The sequence below is a fragment of the Gobio gobio genome, assembly GCF_949357685.1.
Source record: "Gobio gobio genome assembly, chromosome: 18".
NCBI lineage: Eukaryota > Metazoa > Chordata > Actinopteri > Cypriniformes > Gobionidae > Gobio > Gobio gobio.
The window spans coordinates 3,944,838-3,970,835 of NC_137111.1; the positions used below are offsets into that span (position 1 = coordinate 3,944,838).

The 25,998-nt window shown below is 41.5% G+C and overlaps 1 protein-coding gene across 2 annotated transcripts in view; it reads right to left on the reverse strand.

Annotated features, from left to right (window-relative positions):
- The window catches only part of gtpbp2a (GTP binding protein 2a), a 61,775-nt gene that overhangs the window by 12,114 nt on the left and 23,663 nt on the right, over positions 1 to 25,998 (reverse strand). For both annotated transcript variants that reach the window (XM_079842853.1, XM_079842854.1), the window contains exons 6-9: positions 19,053 to 19,227; positions 9,942 to 10,161; positions 9,715 to 9,850; positions 8,780 to 8,838 (exon numbers count right to left, since the gene is read on the reverse strand). In XM_079842853.1, the coding sequence (XP_079698979.1) occupies positions 8,780 to 8,838; positions 9,715 to 9,850; positions 9,942 to 10,161; positions 19,053 to 19,227 (590 nt within the window). The remainder of the gene's footprint in view (positions 1 to 8,779; positions 8,839 to 9,714; positions 9,851 to 9,941; positions 10,162 to 19,052; positions 19,228 to 25,998) is intronic.

A 25,998-nucleotide genomic window follows, 5' to 3' on the forward strand; every position in this document is an offset into this window, starting at 1 on the left:
ATTAGCACAACAGAGACATTAGCACAGCAGAGACATTAGCACAGCAGAGACATTAGCACTGCAGAGACATTAGCACAGCAGAGACATTAGCACAGCAGAGACATTAGCACTGCAGAGACATTAGCACAACAGAGACATTAGCACAGCAGAGACATTAGCACTGCAGAGACATTAGCACAGCAGAGACATTAGCACTGCAGAGACATTAGCACAACAGAGACATTAGCACAGCAGAGACATTAGCACAGCAGAGACATTAGCACTGCAGAGACATTAGCACAGCAGAGACATTAGCACTGCAGAGACATTAGCACAGCAGAGACATTAGCACAACAGAGACATTAGCACAGCAGAGACATTAGCACTGCAGAGACATTAGCACAGCAGAGACATTAGCACTGCAGAGACATTAGCACAGCAGAGACATTAGCACTGCAGAGACATTAGCACAGCAGAGACATTAGCACAACAGAGACATTAGCACAGCAGAGACATTAGCACTGCAGAGACATTAGCACAGCAGAGACATTAGCACTGCAGAGACATTAGCACAGCAGAGACATTAGCACTGCAGAGACATTAGCACAGCAGAGACATTAGCACAGCAGAGACATTAGCACAACAGAGACATTAGCACAGCAGAGACATTAGCACAGCAGAGACATTAGCACAGCAGAGACATTAGCACAGCAGAGACATTAGCACAACAGAGACATTAGCACAGCAGAGACATTAGCACTGCAGAGACATTAGCACAGCAGAGACATTAGCACAGCAGAGACATTAGCACAACAGAGACATTAGCACAGCAGAGACATTAGCACAGCAGAGACATTAGCACAACAGAGACATTAGCACTGCAGAGACATTAGCACAGCAGAGACATTAGCACTGCAGAGACATTAGCACAGCAGAGACATTAGCACTGCAGAGACATTAGCACAGCAGAGACATTAGCACTGCAGAGACATTAGCACAGCAGAGACATTAGCACAACAGAGACATTAGCACAGCAGAGACATTAGCACTGCAGAGACATTAGCACAGCAGAGACATTAGCACTGCAGAGACATTAGCACAGCAGAGACATTAGCACTGCAGAGACATTAGCACTGCAGAGACATTAGCACAGCAGAGACATTAGCACAGCAGAGACATTAGCACTGCAGAGACATTAGCACTGCAGAGACATTAGCACAGCAGAGACATTAGCACTGCAGAGACATTAGCACTGCAGTGACATTAGCACTGCAGAGACATTAGCACTGCAGTGACATTAGCACTGCAGAGACATTAGCACTGCAGAGACATTAGCACTGCAGTGACATTAGCACAGCAGAGACATTAGCACTGCAGAGACATTAGCACAGCAGAGACATTAGCACAGCAGAGACATTAGCACTGCAGAGACATTAGCACTGCAGAGACATGAGACATTAGCACAGCAGAGACATTAGCACAGCAGAGACATTAGCACAGCAGAGACATTAGCACAACAGAGACATTAGCACAGCAGAGACATTAGCACTGCAGAGACATTAGCACAGCAGAGACATTAGCACTGCAGAGACATTAGCACAGCAGAGACATTAGCACTGCAGAGACATTAGCACAGCAGAGACATTAGCACTGCAGAGACATTAGCACAACAGAGACATTAGCACAACAGAGACATTAGCACAACAGAGACATTAGCACAGCAGAGACATTAGCACTGCAGAGACATTAGCACAGCAGAGACATTAGCACAGCAGAGACATTAGCACTGCAGAGACATTAGCACTGCAGAGACATTAGCACAGCAGAGACATTAGCACTGCAGAGACATTAGCACTGCAGAGACATTAGCACAGCAGAGACATTAGCACAGCAGAGACATTAGCACAACAGAGACATTAGCACAGCAGAGACATTAGCACTGCAGAGACATTAGCACAGCAGAGACATTAGCACAGCTTAGCACAGCAGAGACATTAGCACAGCAGAGACATTAGCACAACAGAGACATTAGCACAGCTTAGCACAGCAGAGACATTAGCACAGCAGAGACATTAGCACTGCAGAGACATTAGCACAACAGAGACATTAGCACTGCAGAGACATTAGCACAGCAGAGACATTAGCACTGCAGAGACATTAGCACAACAGAGACATTAGCACTGCAGAGACATTAGCACAACAGAGACATTAGCACAGCAGAGACATTAGCACAACAGAGACATTAGCACAGCAGAGACATTAGCACAGCAGAGACATTAGCACAGCAGAGACATTAGCACAGCAGAGACATTAGCACTGCAGAGACATTAGCACAGCAGAGACATTAGCACAACAGAGACATTAGCACAGCAGAGACATTAGCACTGCAGAGACATTAGCACAGCAGAGACATTAGCACAACAGAGACATTAGCACTGCAGAGACATTAGCACAGCAGAGACATTAGCACTGCAGAGACATTAGCACAGCAGAGACATTAGCACAACAGAGACATTAGCACAGCAGAGACATTAGCACTGCAGAGACATTAGCACTGCAGAGACATTAGCACAGCAGAGACATTAGCACTGCAGAGACATTGCACAGCAGAGACATTAGCACAGCAGAGACATTAGCACAGCAGAGACATTAGCACAGCAGAGACATTAGCACAGCAGAGACATTAGCACAACAGAGACATTAGCACAGCAGAGACATTAGCACAGCAGAGACATTAGCACAGCAGAGACATTAGCACAACAGAGACATTAGCACAGCAGAGACATTAGCACTGCAGAGACATTAGCACAGCAGAGACATTAGCACTGCAGAGACATTAGCACAGCAGAGACATTAGCACAGCAGAGACATTAGCACAGCAGAGACATTAGCACTGCAGAGACATTAGCACAACAGAGACATTAGCACAGCAGAGACATTAGCACAGCAGAGACATTAGCACAACAGAGACATTAGCACAGCAGAGACATTAGCACAGCAGAGACATTAGCACAGCAGAGACATTAGCACTGCAGAGACATTAGCACAACAGAGACATTAGCACAGCAGAGACATTAGCACTGCAGAGACATTAGCACAGCAGAGACATTAGCACTGCAGAGACATTAGCACAACAGAGACATTAGCACAGCAGAGACATTAGCACAGCAGAGACATTAGCACTGCAGAGACATTAGCACAGCAGAGACATTAGCACAGCAGAGACATTAGCACTGCAGAGACATTAGCACAACAGAGACATTAGCACAGCAGAGACATTAGCACTGCAGAGACATTAGCACAGCAGAGACATTAGCACTGCAGAGACATTAGCACAACAGAGACATTAGCACAGCAGAGACATTAGCACAGCAGAGACATTAGCACTGCAGAGACATTAGCACAGCAGAGACATTAGCACTGCAGAGACATTAGCACAGCAGAGACATTAGCACAACAGAGACATTAGCACAGCAGAGACATTAGCACTGCAGAGACATTAGCACAGCAGAGACATTAGCACTGCAGAGACATTAGCACAGCAGAGACATTAGCACTGCAGAGACATTAGCACAGCAGAGACATTAGCACAACAGAGACATTAGCACAGCAGAGACATTAGCACTGCAGAGACATTAGCACAGCAGAGACATTAGCACTGCAGAGACATTAGCACAGCAGAGACATTAGCACAGCAGAGACATTAGCACAGCAGAGACATTAGCACAACAGAGACATTAGCACAGCAGAGACATTAGCACAGCAGAGACATTAGCACAGCAGAGACATTAGCACAGCAGAGACATTAGCACAACAGAGACATTAGCACAGCAGAGACATTAGCACTGCAGAGACATTAGCACAGCAGAGACATTAGCACAGCAGAGACATTAGCACAACAGAGACATTAGCACAGCAGAGACATTAGCACAGCAGAGACATTAGCACAACAGAGACATTAGCACTGCAGAGACATTAGCACAGCAGAGACATTAGCACTGCAGAGACATTAGCACAGCAGAGACATTAGCACTGCAGAGACATTAGCACAGCAGAGACATTAGCACTGCAGAGACATTAGCACAGCAGAGACATTAGCACAACAGAGACATTAGCACAGCAGAGACATTAGCACTGCAGAGACATTAGCACAGCAGAGACATTAGCACTGCAGAGACATTAGCACAGCAGAGACATTAGCACTGCAGAGACATTAGCACTGCAGAGACATTAGCACAGCAGAGACATTAGCACAGCAGAGACATTAGCACTGCAGAGACATTAGCACTGCAGAGACATTAGCACAGCAGAGACATTAGCACTGCAGAGACATTAGCACTGCAGTGACATTAGCACTGCAGAGACATTAGCACTGCAGTGACATTAGCACTGCAGAGACATTAGCACTGCAGAGACATTAGCACTGCAGTGACATTAGCACAGCAGAGACATTAGCACTGCAGAGACATTAGCACAGCAGAGACATTAGCACAGCAGAGACATTAGCACTGCAGAGACATTAGCACTGCAGAGACATGAGACATTAGCACAGCAGAGACATTAGCACAGCAGAGACATTAGCACAGCAGAGACATTAGCACAACAGAGACATTAGCACAGCAGAGACATTAGCACTGCAGAGACATTAGCACAGCAGAGACATTAGCACTGCAGAGACATTAGCACAGCAGAGACATTAGCACTGCAGAGACATTAGCACAGCAGAGACATTAGCACTGCAGAGACATTAGCACAACAGAGACATTAGCACAACAGAGACATTAGCACAACAGAGACATTAGCACAGCAGAGACATTAGCACTGCAGAGACATTAGCACAGCAGAGACATTAGCACAGCAGAGACATTAGCACTGCAGAGACATTAGCACTGCAGAGACATTAGCACAGCAGAGACATTAGCACTGCAGAGACATTAGCACTGCAGAGACATTAGCACAGCAGAGACATTAGCACAGCAGAGACATTAGCACAGCAGAGACATTAGCACAGCAGAGACATTAGCACTGCAGAGACATTAGCACAGCAGAGACATTAGCACAGCTTAGCACAGCAGAGACATTAGCACAGCAGAGACATTAGCACAACAGAGACATTAGCACAGCTTAGCACAGCAGAGACATTAGCACAGCAGAGACATTAGCACTGCAGAGACATTAGCACAGCAGAGACATTAGCACAGCAGAGACATTAGCACTGCAGAGACATTAGCACAGCAGAGACATTAGCACAACAGAGACATTAGCACAGCAGAGACATTAGCACTGCAGAGACATTAGCACAGCAGAGACATTAGCACAGCTTAGCACAGCAGAGACATTAGCACAGCAGAGACATTAGCACAACAGAGACATTAGCACAGCTTAGCACAGCAGAGACATTAGCACAGCAGAGACATTAGCACTGCAGAGACATTAGCACAGCAGAGACATTAGCACAGCAGAGACATTAGCACTGCAGAGACATTAGCACAGCAGAGACATTAGCACAGCAGAGACATTAGCACAGCTTAGCACAGCAGAGACATTAGCACAGCAGAGACATTAGCACTGCAGAGACATTAGCACAGCAGAGACATTAGCACAGCAGAGACATTAGCACAGCAGAGACATTAGCACTGCAGAGACATTAGCACTGCAGAGACATTAGCACTGCAGAGACATTAGCACAGCAGAGACATTAGCACAACAGAGACATTAGCACTGCAGAGACATTAGCACTGCAGAGACATTAGCACAGCAGAGACATTAGCACAACAGAGACATTAGCACTGCAGAGACATTAGCACAGCAGAGACATTAGCACTGCAGAGACATTAGCACAGCAGAGGCATTAGCACTGCAGAGACATTAGCACAGCAGAGACATTAGCACAGCAGAGACATTAGCACAGCAGAGACATTAGCACAGCAGAGACATTAGCACAACAGACAGAGACATTAGCACAACAGACAGAGACATTAGCACAACAGACAGAGACATTAGCACAACAGACAGAGACATTAGCACAGCAGAGACATTAGCACAACAGACAGAGACATTAGCACAACAGACAGAGACATTAGCACAACAGACAGAGACATTAGCACAACAGACAGAGACATTAGCACAACAGACAGAGACATTAGCACAACAGACAGAGACATTAGCACAGCAGAGACATTAGCACAGCAGAGCCATTAGCACAACAGACAGAGACATTAGCACAACAGACAGAGACATTAGCACAACAGACAGAGACATTAGCACAACAGACAGAGACATTAGCACAACAGACAGAGACATTAGCACAACAGACAGAGACATTAGCACAACAGACAGACATTAGCACAGCAGAGACATTAGCACAACAGACAGAGACATTAGCACAACAGACAGAGACATTAGCACAACAGACAGAGACATTAGCACAACAGACAGAGCCATTAGCACAGCAGAGACATTAGCACAACAGACAGAGACATTAGCACAACAGACAGAGACATTAGCACAACAGACAGACATTAGCACAGCAGAGACATTAGCACAACAGACAGAGACATTAGCACAACAGACAGAGACATTAGCACAACAGACAGAGACATTAGCACAACAGACAGAGCCATTAGCACAGCAGAGACATTAGCACAACAGACAGAGACATTAGCACAACAGACAGAGACATTAGCACAACAGACAGAGACATTAGCACAACAGACAGAGACATTAGCACAATAGACAGAGACATTAGCACAACAGACAGAGACATAGGGATGCGCGGTATACCGGTACTGGAAAAATACCGGTATATATTTTATTTCAAACGGTACGATATCATGATTTTGCTCATTTCGGTATATGCTGCTGTTCCGAAGTACACCGCTAGGTGGCAGCGCGCTACACAAACTGAAGCGAAACTGGCAAATGTGGCAACAGAAAAAGATGAATACAGCAGTTGAATCTCACTCAACACGCACAAAACTCATTAATAAAGAGAGTAGACGTGAAATTTGGAATTACTTTGCTTATAAAACTGCTGAAGAACCATCAAACCTTGCCAAGCATCGTCACTTAATTCCTGACTTGTAAGACATTATGAGATCGACAGGTGAGTGCATAATTCTAACGATCTAATTTAGACATTTTTCTTTTAACACTGATTAACGCACATACACAAGATCGTATCGTTTAAATATAATGAAATCTCCAGCGTTCGTTTCAACCAGTCACGTTACTTTAGACCTAATATTTGCACGCATACTATTGCACTATTTACATCCGCGAAAGACATACCCAACTCTGTTTATGTGACTACTCACTAAAGATGGACATTTTTGACATAATTTTGTGTGTATTTGACTGAGGAAAAACAATTTAATTTGGAATGCGCGAGCTCTTTAGGCCTGTGTGTGTGTGTGTTTGTTGTTGGCATGAGCGCAAAGAAAACTCTCTCTCTAAGAGCTCGTCCCATATGTATTACGAAATGCTATAAAATCGCTTGCATGTTCAAATTGGCGAGGTTTAAAAAGACGTGGGCAGTGATTTCCGTCAGCTGTCCCGCAACGGAAGCGAAAGTGTTGAATCTGAGCGCGCAGATGCTTTTATAGTGCATGTGCGATGTCTTTTGAAGCCAGAAGCAATTTGCTCATTTTGAGAGAATGGAGACGCTCAGTAATGCTGAAATTACTTACAAAAAAGTTTCCAAATGACTGATTAATGTGATAATCTTTGTTGATTAATTTAATAATAAACATTTGCGGTAATTTCCCGCTTCATAAACCCAAAACTTGCGAGAGTGAGTAAAATTATGCGCAATACCCGCATCAAAATTCAGACCCTGTATGGTATCGATTTAATATCGGTACTTCGGTATTAGATTGTGGTACCGTACCGAAGCCAAAATTGTGGTATCGAGCCATCCCTACAGAGACATTAGCACAACAGACAGAGACATTAGCACAACAGACAGAGACATTAGCACAACAGACAGAGACATTAGCACAATAGACAGAGACATTAGCACAACAGACAGAGACATTAGCACAATAGACAGAGACATTAGCACAACAGACAGAGACATTAGCACAACAGACAGAGCCATTAGCACAACAGACAGAGACATTAGCACAATAGACAGAGACATTAGCACAACAGACAGAGACATTAGCACAGCAGAGACATTAGCACAACAGACAGAGACATTAGCACAACAGACAGAGACATTAGCACAACAGACAGAGACATTAGCACAATAGACAGAGACATTAGCACAACAGACAGAGCCATTAGCACAATAGACAGAGACATTAGCACAACAGACAGAGACATTAGCACAATAGACAGAGACATTAGCACAACAGACAGAGACATTAGCACAACAGACAGAGACATTAGCACAACAGACAGAGACATTAGCACAACAGACAGAGACATTAGCACAATAGACAGAGACATTAGCACAACAGACAGAGACATTAGCACAACAGACAGAGACATTAGCACAATAGACAGAGACATTAGCACAACAGACAGAGACATTAGCACAACAGACAGAGACATTAGCACAACAGACAGAGCCATTAGCACAACAGACAGAGACATTAGCACAACAGACAGAGACATTAGCACAACAGACAGAGACATTAGCACAACAGACAGAGACATTAGCACAACAGACAGAGACATTAGCACAACAGACAGAGACATTAGCACAACAGACAGAGACATTAGCACAACAGACAGAGACATTAGCACAACAGCGTCTGTTCGGACACCACAGTCAATAGAGGAGAGGAGGAAGTACCTGTACAGAGTCCCACCAACTACTGTCCCCACATCTGGAACGGTGTAGATCTCATCAATCTACAGATCAACACACACAGACGGGTACATTTACGTCATCTTTGCAGGACTGTGATATGAAAAGTGGTATAAACAAACATATCTATTGGTTCAATATGCATCACATGACTAAACACGGGTCATTGTTTTAAAATACGTCCGCTTTGGAGAGAGTTTTTCATGACGGAAGGCCAAACAGAGAGGAAAAGATGTGTTTTCAAATGAATCCGCATTAGTGTGGACATTAGCTTAAAGGGATAGTTCACCCGAAAATGAAAATTAGCCCATGATTTACTCTCCCTCAAGTCCTCCGAGGTGTGTATGACATTCTTCTTTCACACGAATAAAATCTGAGTTATATTACAAAAGTCCAGGCTAATCCAAGCTTTAGAATTTGATTCATAGTTGCTCTGTTTTTCAAGTCCATAAAAAATGCATCTGTCCGTCATATAACTGCTCCACAAGGCTCTGGGGTGTTAATAAAGGCCTTCTGAAGCGAATCAACGCGTTTGTGTAAGAAAAATATTAAAACTTTATCAAGTAAACTTTCGACCGACCGCCTTCTGTGGAAAAGCGTTGAATGTTGAAAGTGAAACTCAAGATGCGTTCGTGAAGTCATGAGTCTTTCGATCCGCAGGGGAACGTCCAACAATTTTTCCATAAATTGAACACGGAAGGCGGTCGGTCGAAAGTTTACTTGATAAAGTTTTAAATATGGATATTTTTCTTACACAAACGCGTCGATTCGCTTCAGGCCGTTTCCTGGGTAAAATTGATGATTTCTCTGGATTTAGATATACTTGGAAACATCTGAGATAAAATACACAAGTCAACAAAACATATAACACTGTTCTAGTGGATATCTTACATATTGTGCCTTTAAGTGTCAAACTGTACCTGAAACTCGGTGAGCTGTTGCATGAGCTCCTCTTGCTCTTTGCTGTTGCTGAGGGGAGGTAGAATATTAAAGAAGACCTTCAGCAAATCAAGACTCTCGCCCGACACGCTGGACAGGGTGAAGATGGGCGTGATGCTGCAGGAGAACACAAGACCAGGAAGACTTCGATAAAGCGGTGATCTTTCATCTTTTGAGATTGTGATGTTTTGTTAGGGTGTGGCTGTACCTTGGGGACTGTGCAAACTTCTGTGCGGCAGTGACGGCGTCGTCAGTCGAGGACACCAGCATGGGCACTTTGCTGCAGCCGGGCTGCTTGAGGATCCGCTCCAGCTGGCGGACCGTACGCTCCACCGTGCCCTTGGCACACAGGTCCACCTTACTCACCACAATGAAGATGGGCACCTTCAGCGCCAGGGCCAGACCCAAGTGCTCGCGCGTCGTACCCGCTGGGAAAACAGAGAGAGCCAAACCTCAGACCACTGTTGCCAACACATTTTCAGGGGAAGTTGCTAAAGGCAGATCGAGTTGTTGCTAAAAGTTGCTAAATGAGTTTGTGACGTCATTGCGCTATGACGTCATTACGTAATCGCAAGGCAAAACTGCGCCATTATGTAACGCATAGATATTATTTGAAATGCTAATTTAGATTTGTTTGTAAAATAGATTAAAGCAATGTGTTAGTTAATATGTACGGATCGAGCCCCACACATGACGTGCAAGAAAAAAAAAAGTAAATTGTGCGCAAAATTTACAAATTTGTTCCCTCGATTTGCTTAACCGGCCACACGATTTACTCATTTGTTCCCTCAATTTATAAATCGTGTGCACGATTTAGCCTACTAGTTTTTTTCCTGCATGTCATATGCAGGGCTCCGTGAATGATCTTCCAGTTTTTACAGCGATTTCCACATTTCCACAGCGATCTTAAGGAATTATGAATGAACCGCTTGGCCTATTGAGCTAGCTTGTATGTGTGTTGTTTGGATTAGAGTCACTTTCCAGTCACAATTGCTAAATTTGTTGCTAGGTGTTTTTAAAAAAAAAGTTGCTAAGGTAGTCTGAAAAGTTGCTAAATCTAGCAACAAAATTGCTAAGTTGGCAACACTGCCTCAGACTTCCTACATGGGCCGTTTAAAGAGTAGCCAATAGTTTGCGTGGAAAACAAGGAACCAATTATCCTCCTATATTATTATGATTTAATGATTCTTTCCAGTTATGAGTGTTTGTTTCTTCATATAATAGGGATGCACCAATGTATCGGCCGATTTTTGATCAATTTACAACCATCGGCTATATCATGAGAAAGGCCGATATAACAAACCAATGGTTTATTACTGAAGGCTCTGAGCTGTGTAATATCTGCTTCATAATCCAAGATTAATATCCCTGCTGCGCTGCGTCTTAATGTTTATCAAACAACAAAAGACCAACAAACTAAAAAAATAAAACGCTTACTAATCTTGACTAAACTTTCATAAAAATTCATTTCCGTGATGCGGACAACGCAGACAGAATCCAGTCATAAAAACGACATTTACTGCATAATGCAGAACGGCACGAATGTTTTGATGAATAAATAAAACGCTGGTCAGTCACTTAAACCAATCGCAATATATACTAGTGTCTGTGAATATTAAGCCCCAAAAACTGTTTAAATATGAATCCTGCATGTTTCTCTGTCTCTGTCTGCTTCATTTAGCCTAAAGTTACCTCTTTCTCACTCACACACACACACACACACACACACACTGAAACTCGCTGTGTTTTTCAGCCTCTGCCACTTCAATACGAGACACGAATGCATCACTTCATGAGCATTTTACCATTTTATTCGACAAAATCTATCATCATATCAGAACACACACACACACACACACACACACACACACACACACACACACACACACACACACACACACACACACACACACACACACACACACACACACACACACACACACACACACACACACACACACACACAGGAACTCGAAGCACACGACAACCCGTCAAAATAAAAGTTCAGTTTAACAAAGTAATTGTGACGGGATTAATGTTGTACAGAAGAGCTCAATGTAATCATAATATATTTAATTTATACAGTGAAGAATATGCAGTGTTATTTAACATTAAACCTACTTAAAAAGCACTGTTTATTTCATATTTTCTGTTGTGTATATATATATATATATAAAATGTATGTTGGCCTGCTGAATGTTAAAAGGATCCAGTGTATGTTCATTAGAAATTATTTCAGAGATGAAATATGGATTTGTCTTTCATTTTATATGATGTTCCTTTACTGAAACTCTAGAGAATAATGGTGAATATTGTCTGCAGCTCTCACTGAAAGAAAGCACATGCTATCAGTGTGTTTTGGGGAACATTCTGGTCAGAGCTGGAGCTCAATCAACTCCAATCTTGAAGAAGCTGAGTATCTGTGTATGTGCGCAGTATTCTGTGTTACAGGTCAGTATTGGAGGTGGACAATGTTGTTCTGGACAAGCTGACGCCTGGAAGGTCACGATGTGCCTAATGCCGGGGGTGAAAGCGTCAACAAGTGATATATGGAGACATGCATCTGATTAACTCACAATGTGTGGAAATTTACTATGACTATCTATTTTCTCTGAGCCAATCAGAATCATTCAACCTGCTGTAATGACTTAGCTAGACCTTGAAAAAGTTGATTGAGTGGGTCTAAGCATGTGAGTGAGTGGAGGCGGGGCTAATTTGAATATTCATAAATCCGCATATACTAAATGAGGCAAGGGTGTAGAGTTACATTCAAGCTATTTCAAGGCATGAAGCATTTTTTTTTCTCAGCAGGAAGTGTGTCATTTCGGTGATCAAAGATGATTTTTAGGAATAAAATGATTGATTACAGGGAGACTTTAAATTACCCCTTTTATGCTTTTTATGGACGGACTCAGTCGTATTAGCATAGACCCCGCCCACAACTGCTGACAGACTCCGCCCTATTAGCATAGACCCCGCCCACGACTGCTGATGGACTCAGCCCTATTAGCATAGACCCCGCCCACGACTGCTGACAGACTCCACCCTATTATCATAGACCCCGCCCATGACTGCTGATGGACTCCGCCCTATTAGCATAGACCCCGCCCACGACTGCTGACCGACTCAGCCCTATTAGCATAGACCCCGCCCACGACTGCTGATGGACTCCGCCCTTTTAGCATAGACCCCGCCCACAACTGCTGACAGATTAACCTATTAGCATAGACCCCGCCCACGACTGCTGATAGATTAACCTATTAGCATAGACCCCGCCCACGACTGCGGATAGACTCCGCCCTATTAGCATAGACCCGCCCACGACTGCTGATGGACTCCGCCCTATTAGCATAAACTCGCTCACGACTGCTGACGGACTCCGCCCTATTAGCATAGACCCCGCCCACGACTGCTGATAGGCTACGCCCTATTAGCATAGACCCCGTCCACAACTGCTGATGGACTCCACCCTTTTAGCATAGACCCCGCCCACAACTGCTGACGGATTCTGCCCAATTAGCATAGACCCGCCCACAACTGCCGATGGACTCCGCCCTTTTAGCATAGACCCGCCCACAACTGCTGACAGATTCTAACCTATTAGCATAGACCCCGCCCACGACTGCTAATAGACTCCGCCCTATTAGCATAGACCCGCCCACGACTGCTGATAGACTCCGCCCTATTAGCATAGATCCCTCCCACGACTGCTGATGGACCCCACCCTATTAGCATAGCTCCGCCCCTCAGTGAGCTGTACACAGTGTGTGTGTGGATATCAGTGAGTGAGTGTGTGGGCATTGACAGAAGGAACTCATCCAGCACTGCATATTATGCATGCAAAACGGCAGCAACATGTAAACAAAGATGGAGGTCAAGGCTGGTGTACATTACGATACATAAATAGATGTTCCTGGACGAGACAGCTTGACCAGGTCAAGGTGGAAGTGACACCAAATCATCGTCTTATGAAAAATATGAGCTATACACTGTATATCTGAGCTTCAGAGATAAAGATTAGATCTATAAATAATGGTGTCAGTGTTTGTTTGAGCAGCCTGACTGGACATATCATCGGCTCAACCAATGGCGTGAGTTTGGGGCGGGGCTCTTGGTGGTAATTTTAGCTCTACAGTGCAGAAACGACACACTTCACCTTTCAGCAGATGGATCATGCCAACGCAACACTCATCAGAATGTGACCCAGGGTCAATAATGAAGGTGTGTGATAGGCTTTGAGATCAGCCAAGGGCGCTGAGCATCACTCGCTTTGATGTGCACATCAGCTGATTCACACACACTCCAGAGTCAAGTGTGCAGTTCAGGTCAGCTGTCTCACACACACACACACACACACACACACACACACACACACACACACACACACACACACACACACACACACACACACACACACACACACACACACACACACACACACACACACACACACACACACACACACAAAGATCTGCCCGCGTGGCGACAGGCAGTAAAATCTGTCCAAAGTTCACCCGTCATCTGAGGTTAATGATTGGAGAACTGGCCTCTGTTTGCATGGATTTGCTTATGGAAAAGTCAAACTCAGGAGGTGCAGAAGATGCTTTACACCGCCGTCTGTGTGCGGTTGCATAATTTAGGCGCGCTGGTGTCGCGTTGCAGAAAGGGCGTCGTGTTCTCCTTCAAAGACTGGCATGACCCACTCGCCCAAATAACTTCTCCTATTTCTGGCACACTGCTTTCCCCAAACACAACAACACAGGCCCACCTCCTACCTCATACCTTTGTGACCCCGTCTGTGAAATCCCAGCTAAAGTCATTTTTTTTATACCCAAAATCATCCTACATAATGTAAAGAACATTTTGTGAAAATATAACCTTGATATCTTTAATATTGACTGAGTAAGACCAATATCAAAAATGAGCTGAAATTCGGCCTCAGATAATCATGATTTTGAGAAATTCCGATTTTAAAATCAAGCTTATTTTTAATATTGCTAAACATTTTAACCATTATTATTCTGACTATGTGCCATATACCACATTAAAGATAAGATTCTCCCATTTTCAGTGATATAGGACACATATTTTTTGTAAAACAAGACTATTTATGATGATGTGCATGTCCAAAAAGCTTGAAACATTGAAATGAATGGGGGCTTGATTTACCAAGTCAGTTCACTCTAATGATTTGTAGGCTGTAACTTTATTAGTAAAATGAAATATCATTAATAGGCCTATATATATCCATTAATATATAAAACGTCCATAGAAAATCTCACTGTGTAATATTTGGAGTAAATCCAGGACTAATCCCCAAGTTAACAGGTCAGTCTCAAACTTTGTGCAGTTCGTCATAACTGTGAATCTTCACTTGTCTCACAATTTGATTAGATTATGATTCATTATGATTTTTTCAAACTCTTTTACATAAGTACATCCTGCACTTTATGTTCTCACTCATGCATGTTTTATTCGTATAGGCTACAAACCGACACCAAAACGTCAGACGCAAGAGCTTTGCTTTCGAAGGACATGCGCAATATTTTTTATTAATATATAATACGGGTTCTTTATTTAGCCAACAAAAAACTAACTATTTCGACACTTAGCAGCCATTAAATGTCTTTAAAATAAGATGGATATATCGGCAAAAGGTGGAGTTAGAAAACAAATAAGCGGTTCCTGAAATTTCGGTGACACACAGAAATCGTAACCCGGCTTAAGTCGAAGATTTCTTGCCTTTCCTGACACTGACCTGATCGTTGCTCGTACGGATTGATATTATGGTCTGTTTGCACTTTATAATGGTAAAAAAGAAGTTTCTGAACCGAATGATATTAGAATCAGCAGTTGTTTCTGCATCAAAAGTAAACAAAGAGGCGATTAAAATCAATATTTAAGAAGCTCACGTCCGGTATTTTTTGGTGCAAAATAATGAAACATAGTGTCAATAAAATCATTAATTTCAGTATTTATAATCAGTGTTGGGGAAAGTTACTTTGAAAAGTAATGCATTACAATATTGCGTTACTCCCTTAAAAAGTAACTAATTGAGTTACTTAGTTACTTTTTAAGAAAAGTAATGCGTTACGTTACTTTTGCGTTACTTTTTCTCACCTGGGCTGGGCTTGTTTTGTTTTTGTTTTGTTTTTTATAACAAAAAGTTATATTTTTGTGCAACGGTAAAGACCTCTTCATACCAAAATGTAAATAATGCGCCCCAGGCTGAGGTAAAAATGCAGATTCCCTCATGAACACTAGAGGGCGCAGCTCTGGATAATGGAGAAGAGGACGCAGGAGAAAAATTTTTACCAATAAAAACAAAAAAATCTAGTAATATTCATCATCAAAGGTCAGCAGCAAGACATTGGTCAATTAAATATAAAGGTAGATTATGCATAAAAATAGTTGTTTTATTTAACATTTAATTATTGGAGGTTTGCATAGTATTCTGATTTTGCATTTTACTGATTTTATTCATTTTGAGGAGAACAGAATCTTTATTGTGCAAGTGAGATGAAAAAATGCTCACATTTAGTCTAGAACTACAATAACCATCATGTTCACACACACACACACACACACACACACACACACACACACACACACACACACACACACACACACACACACACACACACACACACACACACACACACACACACACGCCTCTGCACTTATTTTTCTCAACATGGGGGCATGAGCTGTCAGTCAAATTAATGTGAAAAAGTAACTCAGATATTTTGTTGTAAATTTGAAAAGTAATGCGTTACTTTACTAGTTACTTGGAAAAAGTAATATTATTACGTAACTCAAGTTACTTGTTATGCGTTACTGTTTATAATATTATAAACGAAAAATTGAGTACTGTATCTCAAAGCCCTCGGTATAATCGATCATTTACAGTTTTAATCTCATCATTAGATTATACGACTTTAGCCGGGGTTTCACAGGCGGGGTCACATTTGCAAGAAATTTGCACACTTAAAAACTAAATTGGTCTGCTTTGAAAATATGGTCATCATTTGCACATGAAAATGCCCCATGATGTGACACAATCCGTCAAACCGTCCTGGCGTGGCTGTTAGGACACAGATTCTGCAATGCCATCGTGCCAGGTTAGAACAGGATGTTACTGTAAGTATATTTGTTTTCCTGACTGCAGGGTTACTAGACCATGCACCCTGATTTTAACACTAATATTTATATTTAAAGGTTTCATTTCTGTGCACTAGCCTTGCCAAAGTACCGTTATTAAACCTTATTTTGCCAAACATACGCTTATTTTATTGCCTTAATATGTAATTAGGTATAAATGAGGTATCATTCGAAAGCTTAAACTCTCAAAATTCATGTCATGTTTCAAATTTGAGCAAGTTTACTGCACTATTTTATAATCAAATCTTTCTCTAAACTTACAAAAACAAAGTCTGGGACTCAAGGGTGTGAGTCTTTTGAGACGCAAGTAAGTGTGTGACAGGAGAACATGTCAAAAACTATTTCAGTGGAGTGTGTTCGACTTCATATTTGAAACACAACTTGGTTAGACATGGCTTAGATTGACAGCTGGCCTGCAGTCACAGCTAGACGGACACATCTCCGGTTTCTCACTGGTCCTGGATCAGAGCGGCTCTGGGGTATTTCGGGGTGTGGAAGACTGAAGGAATGGGGGCGACACTTAAGAGCTTTCCTCATTACATAAGAGCATATGGGCGGATTATTGCGAACGGCTGATTTACTGGCAAAGGAGGACTGATGTGTCCAAACATTACGCGGTTTATTTGTGTCACTGTTTGCGATTTGATATTTATCAGAGCCTGCTTCGCCCTTATCTAAGATAAATAGGTTCAAGCGAACGGCAGTCCAATTGCATAAACCGTTATACAATCCCAAACGTGCTGTGAATCAGGGATGGAAATTAACTTTTTTGTCCAGCGGCCACTGTGGCTGGTGGATTTCAAAATCTAGTTTTTACCAGCCACTTTCTTGTTTTTAACCGGCAATGTGTAACTGCATGTGAAAATTAATACTACAAGCTCTACAATACTTAAGCAGTTTATATAATCTCAAGTCTCAATGAAATCCCCACATTTTCTCTTTCTCTCTTATACACACACAAACCATGAACTGCTATACATTTCATTAAATGAGTCGGGCAGATTAATGGATTTGGCATTTGGATGATTTGTGCTCTTTTATGGCTTCCAGTTTTAGGTTTTTAGTCCCAACAATGAAACTATTAGTTTGGGCATCTTCTGAAGCGTGTTGACGACACACTAGGGTCGCCACCTTCAGTCTGGCAAAATAAGGGACACCCATTCACAACAATATAACATTTTATATTATTTTACATTTGATTTTTGAATTTATTTCTAAAGAACTCTTTAGTAGCCTATTTGGTGCACTTTAAAGAAACTAAAACATTCTGTCATCATTTACTCTCCCTCATGATGTCCAAACCTGTGTGAGTTTCTTTCTTCTGCTCAACACAAAAGAAGATATTTTGAGGAAAGTTTGTACCCAGGATGCTCTGGGGCACCATTGACTTCCACAGTAGGAATGAATCTTCCAATGTGTTCAACATAAAGAAATGTAAACATGTTTGGAACAACTTGAGGGAGAGTAAATGACGACAGAATGTTCATTTTTGGGTGAACTGTCCCTTTAAGCAGCCATTCTGAACCACTAATCACTTATTTGACAATTCTGAAATTCAAAAATGTTTAATTTTGTATTAATTTACTTAAATTATGACTATATTATTATTTAATTATTTGTCCCATTTTTATCTAAATATTCGTTTAATAAATGTTAAACTTTATATGGCAGGATTATGTCTGATTAAAATGATACATTAATAATAACATTAATTAGGCTATAATCTATTAATTAACCTGTCTAAAAATATATAATAATTCTGTCTGTTCATCATGAGTTACTGCACAGACTCATTGATATCTTTTTGATACTCAGCTCTAAATCTGGAGATCCTCTTGTGTTCAAATGGTGGACGCGACGCAAGCTTGATATGTTTTATGTATCGATATGCGCATGTTCTCGAGACTCCGCCGATATGGCAATAAAGCCGCTAAAACGCAACCACACAGGAATTAACTTCTCTACTACTGATTGTGAATTTGATTTGTAACGCCACTATTTCTTTGAAGGTGTGCCTCCTCTAAAAGTGTCCGCCGTGCAGGTGAAACAGTAGCTATGCTAGTTTTATTTACGGTAGGTGAAGCGAGTTTACCCGCCACAACACAAAATCACCCGCATTTGGCTGGTGCTAATCTCCATCCCTGCTGTGAATGCTTACCGATGCCCGTGTTGGCACTGACGACAAGCATGGCAAAGTCTGGGCAGTAGCTGGTTAAGCCAAAGATGGTGGTCTTCAGATATTTGTGGTGGCCTGCCAGATCTATGAAGGTGATCATTTTTGAGGCGCTCTCACAAATTTCCTCTGCCGTTCGGGACTCGCTGTAGTTCACCACCTAGATAAAAGACACCAGAGGCTAGTAACCACACCAAAGACCTGTCGGAAGACTTTAGTTCATCTTCAAAAGACAAATTAACATATTTATTAATAAACATGAGAGGTTTCTGTCCCTCAATTGGAAGTCCTTGTAACCAAAAATACCCCAATTATGTCAATTTAAAGACCCCTAATGTTGTTTTGGAGTCTCCTACAACACTTTAATCTCCTCATCATCTCCACTGCAGCATCAGCTCTTCTCTCTCAGTGTCTGAAACGCTTCCATCAACGATTCAGTCTCTCTAAACCCCGCCTCTCTGAGAGCTGCTCAGCTGTGATTGGTCAGAAAGCAAGCACTCATTATCATATCTGAATCTAAGTGATAGGAACAGTAATGATGGCGTGTGTTTGACCGTCTCAATCTCAGCAGAAAACAGCATCTTCTCCACATGACCAACACCAACCAAACTCTCCCAGTCTCAGAGACGACTACAGTGAGTGAGGGCGGGGCTAAGAGACGCTGTTCAGCCAATCACGACCAGAGGCGGGCATTATGCAAATTAGTTACGACTACAGTGAGTGAGGGCGGGGCTAAAGGATGCTGTTCAGCCAATCACGACCAGAGCCGGACATTATGCAAATTAGTTACGACTACAGTGAGTGAGGGTGGGGCTAAAGGATGCTGTTCAGCCAATCACGACCAGAGCCGGACATTATGCAAATTAGTTACGACTACAGTGAGTGAGGGCGGGGCTAAGAGATGCTGTTCAGCCAATCACGACCAGAGCCGGACATTATGCAAATTAGTTACGACTACAGTGAGTGAGGGCGGGGCTAAGAGACGCTGTTCAGCCAATCAAGACCAGAGGAGGGCATTATGCAAATTAGTTACGACTACAGTGAGTGAGGGCGGGGCTAAGAGACGCTGTTCAGCCAATCAAGACCAGAGGCTGACATTATGCAAATTAGTTACAACTACAGTGTGTGAGGGCGGGGCTAAGAGACGCTGTTCAGCCAATCAAGACCAGAGGAGGGCATTATGCAAATGAGTTACAACTACAGTGTTTGAGTTACCAGGACTTTCAATGGAAAGACAGAAACCTCATGCAGGTTTCATTAAAAATACCTTGACTTGTCCTATGAATTTGGAACGGAACTGATGCGAGTGTTTTCATTTCTGGGTGAACATGTGACACGTTTTACCCTGCTCAATATAATAGTTTCAAGATGGAGTTTTAATAGGTTTTCTTTGTATTTTTCTGCGATTTTTCCGGAAGTGCGCCCGCGTGCACATACGCCTATATTGCAATCATTCGCGAACATGTCACTTGTGGAGAACTGAGGGAATGAAGAGCCGCTTTCCTGCGTTTGTTCAGATTCTCACGTGTTGGATCGGATGAGAACGAAACAGACTAACTTGTGAAAAGCCGAAATACTTCTTTTTGTAGCCTAAAGAAGAACATGCTGCACTTTAGAAATGAAATACTATCAGTTCTGTAGCCTATAGGATGATCATCTTTATTTTACCTTAAAATTACACTGACTTAATCTGATTTGAAAAGCACCTGCTGTAGCATCTTATTTTTTTTCCGTTGCACTAAACATTATTTGATTTAACATTTTGGAACAATTATAAACTTTGGTTTTAATTTCACTGGTAAAGACTTTTTTTCTTTACACTGAATTTAAAAACAAATGCTGGTTTAAGTAAAATCTTTGTTTGGATTGCAGAATATGCAGTTGTTGCCTTTAATTTCACCTTTCAGCCTTTAATTTCCAATTCAATTTCCCGTTAATTTCAGATTGCGGACTTGTTTTCATTAGCCAAAAGCCAATTTAGCCTGTTAAATACCAAATAAACATCTTGTTCATGTATACTTTCATTCTTTTATTGTGTAAAAAAAAAAAAAACGGAAATCAGTATCGGAATCGGCCATGTAAAATCATGATCGGTGCATCATTAATTTCTGTCCCTCCATTGAGTCTAAGCAACTTCCACTGACGCTTCAGAAAGTTCATAAAGAGATCCTGATCCATACGGATGGAGCGGATTATTCCAGAAGAGACTCCATGGCTTTATATGATGAAGGAAAGTCTGACGGTTTTGGAGCGACATGAGAGCGAGTAAATGATTTTTGGGTGAACTGTCACTTTAAGTGTCTGACCCACTTTTGATTTATTCATCCACAAATCCCTAATATACAGTAAAATCCTTATTTATGAATAGATTCTGAGATTCCATTCACATTTTCTGCATCGCAGAAATCATAGGGTCCTAATTTAACGCCATGATATTGATTTAAGACTTTTTTAAGGCCTTTAAATTGTGGAAGGTCAAATTAAGACTTTAAGACCCTGTTTTAAACACTCCCAACCTCACACAGTCTAATGTCATGTAACTCAACCGATAACTAATCCTTTAAGTTCATGTTATGGGCTGATGATAATCCATATTACGTCTTACAGGGTTTCTGCAGGTTTCACCAAGTCAAATTTAAGACTTTTTGAGACCATTATGAATGAAATGTAAGACCTATAAAGTAAATTAATTTATTCAAATTGAACAAATCGATAAACTTGCACTTCCTCGTAGCTCAATCCCACCAGGATTTTGCAAAATTTTTTTGTGGTGATTTTTGAGATCAAAATTACTGATTTTGTGGTGGTAATTTCCAGAAATTATCATTTGCATTTTTTTTTCTTTCATAATTAGGACATCACATTTACCATATTATGTATTATGTTAGATGCACAATAGCCATACATGACAATAATAAAAAACTAAATACATAAATCTTGTTTATTTTGGTTTAAAAATAATGCAGGATCTCAAAAAAATGGAGTGTTGATTTTTCATTATATTTAGTAATCGCAGAATCACGAAAAACTGGAGGACTATTAGCTGAAGAATAAAATCTGTTTTATGTGTCTGTTGTACAATCTGAAAGAGACTCCAATAACACTAAAGCTGATTGGCTGCAATATAAGATGCATGTTGGTCTCATTTGTAGTCGTATTACTGCGAATTATGTTTGGACTATTTGAAGTGCTGCAGGATTTCAATGAGCATTATAGGAAGGGCTCGACATTAAGCATGTTCTTCGGACAAGTAAATCTGTCATCCACTTGTCCGAGTAAAAAATGTGCTTGTCCGGAAAAAAAAAATTGTTTTGTGTGTGTTGTAAATAAAATGTATTCTGAAGCAATATTCTCTCCAGTGTTCAATCAGCTTTGACATATGCATATTTGTGATATTTTTAACTTTTATAAAGGGCATATTCCCCTAATCTTATTAAATATAGGCTATGCTTCAGCTTTCCTTTTATATTCTTAAATTGGATCAATCAATTAAATTAGAAGACGACACTGGCTGTTACCAATCAAATTAAATCATTTACACTGAAAAATTACAACTGCATTAAATAATGTTATGAGATTGTTTTAAATATTTTTTGAATATACAAATAATAAATGTTGGAAAGATGAAACTAAAGCACCAGTAGGTGGCGCTGTGACCGTCTGAATGAGCGAATCATTGAGTCGATTCGTTCAAATGCTGATTCATTCAAGAATGAGGCGGTCGTTTACGAATAGTTCATTGAATCTTTGATTCAACCGATTCTTTCAAACGCTGAATCATTCACTAACACACACTGATGCTGTGACACGCGTTCTACTGTGATCTTTTGGAACTATTTTCGCTGCTGAAATAGAACAAAACACTCAATATTGCATCTAAAATGTAAGTGACGTAATGTTAATAATTGTTTAAGGAGCCGTCTTTTGAAATCAGTGTCATGTTCAGTCGTGATGTTATTCAGGAAAACAGCACTCTTGCTAATGTGACGCTGCAACTGTATCATGTTATAAATATAAATAAACTCCACATTTCTACATGTTTACGGCAGTGTGTTAACAGAGTTTCTCTGTGTGAGCGGCGCACATTTGTCTCGATTTCTCCTCGAGAGGCTGCGCGATTGACATTCACTATCAGTAATAAATGCAGAATCATTCTTGCATTTGGGTGATTCCCTAGTTATTTTTGTTAATGACGTTTTATCAGGATACTTGTCCGTCGGGCAAGTAAAATTCTCTTTCACTTACCCCTTCAAAAAATCCACTTGTCCCGGACAAGCGTTTATGTCGAGCCCTGATTATAGGTAACGTTACATGGACGTAGGAAAATTAAGACCTGTTAAAAATTATTTAAGAACTAGAACAGGGAATTTAAAGGTCCTGTTCTTCGTGATCCCATTTTTCAAACTTTAGTTAGTGTGTAATGTTGCTGTTAGAGCATAAATAATACCTGTAAAATTATAAAGCTCAAAGTTCAATGCCAAGCGAGATATTTTATTTAAAGGTGAACTATGTAGGATTTTTGCAGTAAAACATCCAGAAACCACTAGGCCAGTGTTATATATTTTGTTCAGTTGAGTACTTAGAATATCCCAAATGTTTTCAACTATTTGTAAATCGTGAGAAAATTGCTATTTTAACCGAGGAGCCGGGACGTGTGAGCTATGCGTTTGAGGGAGTCGCCTGTCGATTGCGTCATATCTGCGTCACCCTCGGTCTCCGGTTTTATTCAGTGAAACACTTTACTCTCACTGCATTGTGAACAAGTGTCATAGCAGCCGCCGAGCTTTTCAACACACTCAGATATATCTAATACGATAAACAGAGCTGCGTTACCTCACACTCAGCACTGGAGAAGAGGAAGTGCCGCCGGCAACCGTGTCATAATAAAAGTCCCGCCAGCGACTATGCCATAATAACAGTCCCGCTCTTCAATCGCTCCTGCGGCCTTGCTCAGCTCCACAACACTCGCTCCTGCTCTGCTTCACTACAGTAATGTTAATAATCGCATCCATGAACATGATTTCTGCCTGAGTCCTATCCTGACTGTTTCCCACCGGCTGTGAGGTGAAGACCACATGTCCCGAGATTCTGCGCTCAAACGTGGCGTCATCAAACTACGCCTTTGTTTTGAACAGGCGACCTCTAGTGGACGGAAAAGTTACATAGTGTAGCTTTAACAGAAGTTCCCTTTCAAAGCCTACAGCGAACGGCCGGTTTGTTCTACATCTCTGTACATCCTGCTTTAATTACGTCAGTAGAGCAGTTTGTCGACTAACCTCCGCCCACAAGAGTACGCGAAAAAAGGGGCGTGGTCTTGTTGCTCCCGCGTGGAGAAGAGGAAGTGTTGCGTTCGTATATTTTGTTTGTCGCCATGTCGTCGAGACGCTGTTATTTTCATCCCGGAGTCAAGTCACCTTTGTTTGGCTTCCCCAGGGCCGCTGTACTTAGAGATCATTGAGCGCATGCATCCCCGTTATGGTGAGAGGCGCGACCTTTCCGGTAACGTGCGCTCTGCGTGCCCTAAGCTGCTGTCCAATCACAACACAGGAACCGCTGGCACAATCAGAACTCGTTACGTGTTTCTGAAGGAGGGACTTCATAGAACAGGGAAATCTTTCAAGCTGTTTTGAGGACAGTGAAAACAGCGGTATACAGATAAGTAAATTGTGTGAAAAATACTGTGTTTTTTTACACGCGAAACATGAACACATGTTATATTGCACACTGTAAACACAATCAAAGCTTCAAAAAAACACGAAAAACGGGACCTTTAAGACTTTTTAAGGCCTAAAATTTTTATTTTGAAATTCTAGACTTTTTAGACCCCGCGGAAACCCTGTCTTACAGGTAGGTACCGAAACCCTTATATAACCGGTATGTACCGGACCGAATCAGAACGCAGATTTCGGTTCCTCATTTCGGTGCCAAAATTCAAACGTGCTTTCGCGTGCTTTGGCTGGCACCGAGCCAGACGCTCAGCGTTCGTCACATCACAACTCATGACAATTATTTAGTGTTTTCAACCACATCATGTTTATTTCAGGTTTCAGACATGTAAATGCTCATCAGCAGGCTACTAGCAAAAAACACACACTGATGTCTATGAAAGCGGCTATGACAATCCTTTCAGACGGTTATAATTTGACTAACGTTACGTGTTTTATTCACATCAGATACATGCACATTATATAGTAACTATAGCGTTTACTCTATTCTTCTTCCAGTTCACTGGTCACTTACTTTCATGTATTTCGTGAGACGAGAATGAACTCAAGTGTTGTAAATCGGACAGATCCGATTCTGAGGCACAAACTAACATGGCGCCGCCCATTGCGCTTTACAGATCAACTAACACACATTCACTCACACATTTGAATATCAGATAGTTTGTGACACAGTTAAGAAGTTTGTGAATATTTTGAAAAAAACGAAATAAACCCGATACAGCTGAGCTGTCAGCGCTATTGCGGCTGCTGTGTGTCATGTGAGAAACATGAATCGTCGCCATGGAAACATTAAGGCGATGCGTTCTAAAATATTTAGCCAGAGAATATGATCATATTTCAAAATAAAGCTGAAGCTCGAATCTGGTTAGTAGCAGAGCAAGAATACAGACTCTGCTGTTATTACTGTAACTGTTATTTAGAGTTATATTAGGCCTGTTGTAGTTGGGTTAGGTGGCTTAGGTTTAACTGTGAATTTGTAAATAAGTAAATTATAATTTGTAAATAAGTAAATTGTGTTTTGTATTTATTTATATTCATACATTTAAGTATACATTAAACTTTTAATAAATGGTTCAATTTAAATAAAACATAAATAAATAAAAAGCCATTTAATGTCATCCTCCTCGTTTTGTGGCTTTTTTTTTTTTTTAAGTATCGGTTCAGGCACCGTTTAGGCACCGGAACCATTTTAAAAGTATCGGTTT